The sequence below is a fragment of the Trypanosoma conorhini genome, assembly GCF_003719485.1.
Source record: "Trypanosoma conorhini strain 025E chromosome Unknown Tco_14.4_contig_00139, whole genome shotgun sequence".
NCBI lineage: Eukaryota > Euglenozoa > Kinetoplastea > Trypanosomatida > Trypanosomatidae > Trypanosoma > Trypanosoma conorhini.
The window spans coordinates 24,108-30,658 of record NW_021704226.1 but is presented as its reverse complement, the minus strand read 5'-3'; the positions used below and the strand labels follow the sequence as shown (position 1 = coordinate 30,658).

General features: G+C 58.9%; 4 protein-coding genes across 4 annotated transcripts, besides 7 other annotated features; 3 read left to right on the top strand and 1 right to left on the bottom strand.

The window, feature by feature from the left end:
* Nucleotides 1-12: 12 nt before the first annotated feature.
* Tco025E_03182 (uncharacterized protein) lies at nt 13-366 on the bottom strand (the record flags this gene model as incomplete). The annotated part of the gene is made up of 1 exon (XM_029370104.1): nt 13-366. The coding sequence occupies one exon, from the start codon at nt 364-366 to the stop codon at nt 13-15; it is 354 nt and encodes a 117-aa protein (XP_029229798.1).
* Nucleotides 367-1,516: 1,150 nt separating this feature from the next.
* Nucleotides 1,517-1,542: a microsatellite.
* A 49-nt stretch (nt 1,543-1,591) lies between these two features.
* On the top strand, nt 1,592-2,542 carry Tco025E_03181 (putative trans-sialidase; the record flags this gene model as incomplete). Its single annotated transcript, XM_029370103.1, has 1 exon — nt 1,592-2,542. The coding sequence occupies one exon, from the start codon at nt 1,592-1,594 to the stop codon at nt 2,540-2,542; it is 951 nt and encodes a 316-aa protein (XP_029229797.1).
* A 97-nt stretch (nt 2,543-2,639) lies between these two features.
* Nucleotides 2,640-2,689: a microsatellite.
* Nucleotides 2,690-2,822: 133 nt separating this feature from the next.
* Nucleotides 2,823-2,878: a sequence feature (A-rich).
* Nucleotides 2,879-3,055: 177 nt separating this feature from the next.
* Nucleotides 3,056-3,115: a sequence feature (GA-rich).
* Nucleotides 3,116-3,199: 84 nt separating this feature from the next.
* Nucleotides 3,200-3,249: a sequence feature (A-rich).
* Nucleotides 3,209-3,241: a sequence feature (GA-rich).
* A 42-nt stretch (nt 3,250-3,291) lies between the features above and the next one.
* Tco025E_03180 (myo-inositol-1 phosphatase) lies at nt 3,292-4,380 on the top strand (the record flags this gene model as incomplete). The annotated part of the gene is made up of 1 exon (XM_029370102.1): nt 3,292-4,380. One exon carries the CDS (start codon nt 3,292-3,294, stop codon nt 4,378-4,380), a length of 1,089 nt encoding a protein of 362 aa, XP_029229796.1.
* Nucleotides 4,381-4,476: 96 nt separating this feature from the next.
* Nucleotides 4,477-4,531: a sequence feature (GA-rich).
* A 403-nt stretch (nt 4,532-4,934) lies between these two features.
* Nucleotides 4,935-6,527, top strand: Tco025E_03179 (uncharacterized protein; the record flags this gene model as incomplete). The annotated part of the gene is made up of 1 exon (XM_029370101.1): nt 4,935-6,527. The coding sequence occupies one exon, from the start codon at nt 4,935-4,937 to the stop codon at nt 6,525-6,527; it is 1,593 nt and encodes a 530-aa protein (XP_029229795.1).
* Between the last annotated feature and the right edge of the window lie 24 nt (nt 6,528-6,551).

Below are 6,551 nucleotides of genomic sequence, written 5' to 3'. Positions count from 1 at the left end.
GGCGGCTGGACGTCATCTCGTGACCCCGTCACGCCGCACTGCGCTTACCCCAACGGCGAGGCCGTCATTGAACAGTTTGGCTTCGAGCACTGGCACCCTTGGCAATCGGTTGTGGCGCTGATCGTGTACCAATTGGGCCTCGCCGCGATCGGGTCCATCTCGCTTTACATCCATGGCGCGAGGCGCCGGGGGAGGTTGGCCTTCGTAAAGAATCTTGACTCCCGTGTGGCGTCGCCCCGTGCGATCGCCTCCGCACGGAGCAACGACGAGCTGTCGGACTCCGACGTGACGCCGATGGACGAGATTCCGACGCCCTCCGCCGCATACACTGAGGCGTCGCACCTCGACGAGGGCGGCCCCTCGCATCCTGCGAATGACGCTGTGGAGTTGACCCGCCTCAACACCGCCGCGCCCAAAGCGAACAGGGGTGTGTAGCTGCAACGTGGCACTCGCCGCGTTGAGGGCGAAGCGAATACGTGAGTAGGAATTTTTGTTTTGTTTGTCTCCCCTCTGGAATTTATTTGAGCCCTTTTGCGGGTATGTGTGTGTTTCCTAGCTGCCTCCTTTTTTACTCCCCAGGTGTGCTTGTTTGATTAATGTCGCGTGTTCCCAGTGACTTTTTTTCGGTTTGGGTGATGGTGACGGCTGAAGGAGGAACGCGGAGGGTTTTCTTTGCGTGGCTTGCGTTCTCGCAATGCCCCGCTTCTGCGCCTGGGACGCAAACGCCCCTCATGTCCGTTTTGCCCGTCGTCGCGCTCCTGCGCTGTCCACGCTTTTTTTTGTGGAGCTGACCTTCTCACCTTCAGCGGCTTACCTGCTGACGTGTGCGTGTGTGGGGGTGGGTTTAGAGTGCGTATTTTTATTGGGGGTACCTTTAACTTTTCCGTGTGCCTGATGGCCTTTCCCCGCCGTGTGGGGCCCAAGGAGAGGCTGCGGCGCGTGGGCCGCGGGTGGCTTCTTGCGCCCCACTGTTGGGGCGGGAGAGTCCCCCGCACGCCTCCGTGAAGTTGTCCTGGGCGTGCACTGTGAATACGCGCGAGTGGGGTGGGGGCAGCCTGGAAGCCGTGGAAGTGTTTGCGCGCGTGGGCTGCGCTGCCTTTTGTCGCCGCGAAGGACGAGCCAAGACGAAGAAACGCGATGGGGAATTAAAGAAAAACATCGGTCGTATGCGGGTATTAGTTGGAAAAGATTGTGTAAAAAGATGCGATATGAAGTAAAGGGAAGGGATACTGGGGCTCCCGCTATTCTCCTGCGCAACGGCCAGCAACAAGGTGGACTGTGCTCCTTGCTTTCGTCTGTGTGCGGGTCGCGGGCTATGTGTGGGTTTTTTTTTTGCCTCACGTCCATTTTTTTGTTCCTCCCTTCCCTCTTTCTTTGTATCTCGAGGCCTGGCAGCGTCCTTCGCCTGTGCCGCCGCGCCGATTTATGCCACTCCTCGCGCATTGGTTTTCTGCGTGTGTTTATCACGCTGATCACACCCGTGTTCCTCTTCGCCTTTTCCTGCATCGCATGCATTCACACACACACACACACATACATACAAATTCGTGCCGCCAACGGCGCAGCTCAGGGAGGTTCGTCGGTCGCAAATATGATTAAGGCGTTGGGAAAAGACGTGGGTCGTGGGCGCCAGCGAAGCGATCGCAGCGACTTTTGGGTTTCCCCACCGCAGCGGTACGTGGTTAACCGGCACAGCCCCAAGGTGGTGCCGCACAGCCTCTCCGTCATTGTGGTTGTTGACCCCCACATGGTGGAGCCCACGGCGTTCCTTCAGCCCATAGCGCCGCTTGTGAGCGACGCGGGAAGTCGCGCGGCGACGGAGAATGGGTCCGTGTCCTCGCCCGGGCCAAACTCCGCGAGTGACGCTGTGATTCCTTCGTTTTTTAGAATGAACGTCTACGTGTGGGAGGACACGACGCTACGGGAGATTGTGGAGGAGGTGTTGTCCTCGAGCGCGGCAGCCAAGGAGGTACTGCTGCCCAGCGATGCCGCCGCCGTCCCTGCTGCGGAGGGGGAGGGGGAGGCAAGCAAACCATCGCTCTCCTCTGGAGAAGAGAAAGCGGAAAAGACGGAGGGAGGAGAGGAAAAGGATAATTGTAAGAATAACAGTGCACCGAGGGAGGAGGCGGGAGAAGCGGCTGATGGTGCGTCGGTTGAATTTGATGATGGGAGCGTCTCCGTTAACGGAGACGTGGCAGGTGAGGAGCCGGCCACTAAACGCGTACGCACAGAAGGTGAGAAGACGCAGGAGCCGTCAAGGGAGGCCCCGCCGTCCGCAGCAGGGGCTCAACGGGGGAATAGGCGACCGCAGCGGATGCCGGTTGCCAAGGTGCGTGTTTCTCATGTCTTTGTGGACGCCGACAAGAAGCCGCAGGTTAGAGACATGGCGGTTCTGCGCGTTGATAGGCCTGTCTTCCACGCAGGGGACTACACCACCATGCATGAAATACGTACTTCCAAAGCGGGAGGACGAGGATGGAAAAACGGGGACCTGTTGGTGCTATCGCCCACCATACGACACTACAAAACCGCGTCCTCGTGAGACTGTGGCTGCATGTGAAAAAGAAGAAGAGCAACGCTGGAAAGAAAAGTAGGGATGCATAGACGAAAATGGCGGGGGCGTCGCAGGTGTACACGCTTCTCTGGCTGTGCCTGTCTCCGTGCGTGTGTGTGTGTGTGTGCATGGGTGCAGCGGCACGGACACGGTATGCACTTTCTGCCCTAACTTATTATTATACCCTCTCATTTTTTTCCTCCTCCCCTGCGATGGGTGGATGTAGGCGTGACGGCGTGTGTGCTTCTCTTTTCTGCGTGGCTCTCTCTTTCTCTCTTTTTTTTTCGTTGTTTTCTTGTTGTTGTTTGTTTTTACTTTTTTTTTCTGGGGCGAGGGGAGTCTCTGTCTCTCTGTTTGTTGTTTGCCTCATCAGTCGGGTTGGCGCCGAACGAGGAGGAGGACGCCGCCCACCTGGCGGCGGTGGCGGCAGCTTCCTGCGTGTGTCGTCGCACTGCCGCCAGTCCTTCGCCTCGTGCTTTGCCCTCCCCCGCTTGTGGGGAGTCTCTTTCTCATTCTCGCTCGTTTTTTTTCCCCCTTTCCCTCTCGCTTTTCGTCTCTCTCCCGCCACAGTCTCAAGCGACTTCATTAATTTTTTTTCTTTTTGGTTTTAAGTCACCTGCACTTGGGTTAGGCCGTTGGTTTGCGTGTTTTTGTTTCTTTGTTGTTTTTCTTCTTCTTCTTATTTTTGATTTTTGCCGTCGCCACCGCCGCTGCCTGGGGCACGAGGCGGCAGGGAAATGGAGGGGTACGTCGACCTGGAAAAGGCGCTTGGGGTGGCCATCAAGGCGGCGCGGAGTGCCGGCGACATCATGTGGGAGTTCTACCAACTTCGCCGGGAGCACGCCGCGGCGCGGGCGACGCGGGAGGGCGGCTGCCAGGCCCCATCCGCCGCCGCCGCCGCCGCCCCGCCGAAGCCGAGCCCGCTGGAGCTGCTCCAGATCCAGACGAAGTCCTCCGCCAACGACCTTGTGACGCACTACGACACCCTCTGCGACGAGACGATCATTAAAATCCTGCAGCGCCACGATGCAAAGGTGGAGAATGAAAAGCAAAAGGCGGGATTTGCGTCGTTTCAATTCCGATTCATAACGGAGGAGGCCAGCCCCGACGCCCCCCTGACCGACGACCCGACGTGGATTGTCGACCCAATCGACGGCACCATGTCGTTCGTCCACGGCGGCTGCGACTGCTGCGTCAGCATCGGGCTCGCCATTAAGAAGCAGACGGTGCTCGCGGTTGTGTACTGCCCCTTTCTTGGGAGCCCGCAGAATTCGATGGATGACTCAAGCCCCACCGCCGTCCCGGTGGGGGAATTGTACACCGCCATCCGTGGAAAAGGGGCATTTCTCAACGGACAAGCCATCCGCGTCGCCGCGGACGTCGTGCCCACGACGGCTCTGGTGACGTTTAATTGCCCCACGCGCGTCAGACTTTCCGAGGAGGAGATGTCGAAGAGCAAGTCTCAATGGGAATCCATCAAGCGGGAAAAGCACCAGAAAATCCTTGAGGCTGCGGGGCATATTCGCAAGGAGCTTGCCATGCTTCCCGTGCAGGGCCTTCGCAGCTATGGTGCCTGTGCCCTTATTCTCGCGCAGGTTGCAGCAGGGCGCGTGGATCTCTACATGGAGCCCGCGGGCATGGTGTGGGATGTGTGCGCCGGAAGTCTTTTGGTGACAGAAGCCGGCGGTGTTGTAAAGAACATCAGAGGTGGTGAGTTTGGGCTGGAGGGCGGCACGACGATCATCGCGGCGGCGAACGAGACGCTCGCCGAGTACGCAGCCAAACTCTGCAGCGAGGTGGGGTATGGGAATTACTGGGAAAAGTAAAAATTGTGGGGACGTGGGAGGGGTGGGTGGGAAGGGGGGAAGCTTCTGAAACGGTAAATAAGGTGAGACTGCGAGGGGCCAGCAAATTAAAAGCGGCTTTTTCTTTTTGTATCTCTCCTTTATTGTTTTCTTTTTCTTCCTCTTCTTTTCTGTCCCCCTCCCACTGAGCCGCACCTCAGACTTATCCCTTGCTTCCACTAGGCACATCCGTCGCGCTTCCGCAGCGTCGCGAGGGGCAACTTCTTGTTTTAATGTGGGAGTGTTCTTTTTGTTTGCTTGTTTGTTCTTTCTTGGGGTTGTTGTTGTTTTCTTTTTCTTTTTTAGACTTCTCAGCCTATTCTTTTTTTTTGCTTGCGTTCTCTTTTTGTTTTGTTTTATTTTCTGTTTCTTTGCGTTCATCGCTCCCCCGGGCGTCTGTTTTCTCCCCCAAAGGGGGCTGCCGCCGCCGTTGCCCGCGCCGCGTGCCTCTCCGCCTCCCCCACGACTTTGCCGCGCAGGACGTCGAGCACCGCGCCCGCCCGCAGAAGCAAAAGGAAGCAAAAAAGAAAAAAAACATGGACGGCCAGCCGGCTCTCGGCGGGGACTTTCGGAACCGCAACGTCACGCTTATTATTCTCTACTGCTTCCTCGACGGCGCCTGCTTCAGCGTGTGGAGCGCGCAGCTCCTCCCCGTGCTTGTCAACAGGCTCGGCGGGGACCGGGCCGTCGGGTGGTCCGCCGCCGCGAGCGGGATAGCGCAGATTGGGGGCGCCACAGTGGCGGGCTACGTGGGCGACAAACTCCCGCGCGCCGAAAGCATTCGGACCGCGTTTTGTTGCGGCATTTTGGCGGTCGCCGCAACGCTGGTGGCGGTGCGTCTTCTGACCATGCCCGCCATCTACATCACGCAGGCCCTCTGGGGCGTGTACATGGGTGTGGCGTCCACGAGCACGGAGGCGCTCTTCGCCGACAGCGTCCCCTCCGGGCGTCGGGCGTTCATCTACAACTTTAAGTGGATGGTGCAGACGCTGTGCTACTGCGTCGGCTACGCCGTGGCGCTGGTGATGCTGCTGTGCATGGGAAATGACTGGTCGGTACAAAGCATCCAGCTTGTCATGACGATTGGACTCGCGGCACACCCCCTGGCGCACGTCGTTCTCCTCCAGCTGCGGGACGAGGCCGCCCCGGCCCAAGACGAGGGCGGCATGTACTTTATCGTGAAGGCGCAGAAGCAACGGTGGCGGGAAGGGGAAGGGAAACAGAAGAGTAGCAACAGGCAAGTGAAGGCATTGGCCGTCACGCAGGAATCACCGCTACTTAGCGAAGCAAAAGCAAGTACGGCGGATTCGGAATCCGCCCTAAGTGGTCAAGGCGGGAGCGGCCACCATGCAGGGCCGCCCGCGGCCAATCAATCTGGGCCCTCACGCGAGGCGGAGGAGCAGGGACGGGAGCGGGAGAGAGACGTTTCCGGCTTCAAGGACGGCTGCGACAACGACGCCGTGGATGAGGCTCGCCTTGGCGGCGTTCACCTCTCACGCCGTAGGATTTGGGTTTTAATGGCGTTGCCGTATTTGGTGTGTTTCACGGAGTTCTGGATGTCGGTTGGCGCTGGCATGACGGTGCAGTACCTGACGCTCTTTCTCGTCAACGACTTCGGCGTCACCCCCACGTGGCTGATGGCGTCGTACATCACCATCTCATGCAGCACCGCGCTGTGTTCCACGGCGCTGCGCTACGTGGGCGAGCACTTTGTGGGGCGACTACCCGCCGTCATTACAGTGCGGCTGATCGGCACCACCTTCCTCTTCCTGCTGGCCACTGCGGTTGGCAGTGGGACGCCGCTGGCCGTCGTCCTCGTCTTCTTCATTGCGCGTAACGCGGCCATGAACTCCACCATGGGCGTCACCCGCAGCGTCATCATGGACTGCGTCTCAAAGTCCAGCCGCGCCAAGTGGTCCGCCTTTGAGAGCTTCTCCTCCCTCACATGGGCGGGGAGTGCGGTGATTGGCGGGTACATCGCCGAGGCCAAAGGCTACCAGTACACGTTTGCCGTCACAGCCGTAATCCACTACGTAGGGGCGTTCATACTCGTGCCGGCTGCCGTTGCGGCGCACAGCATGGAGTGGCATCTCCGTCAATTAAAGCAAGCAGGACGTGGCACCGACTGAGATTATGACCTTTTCGTCTTCTCT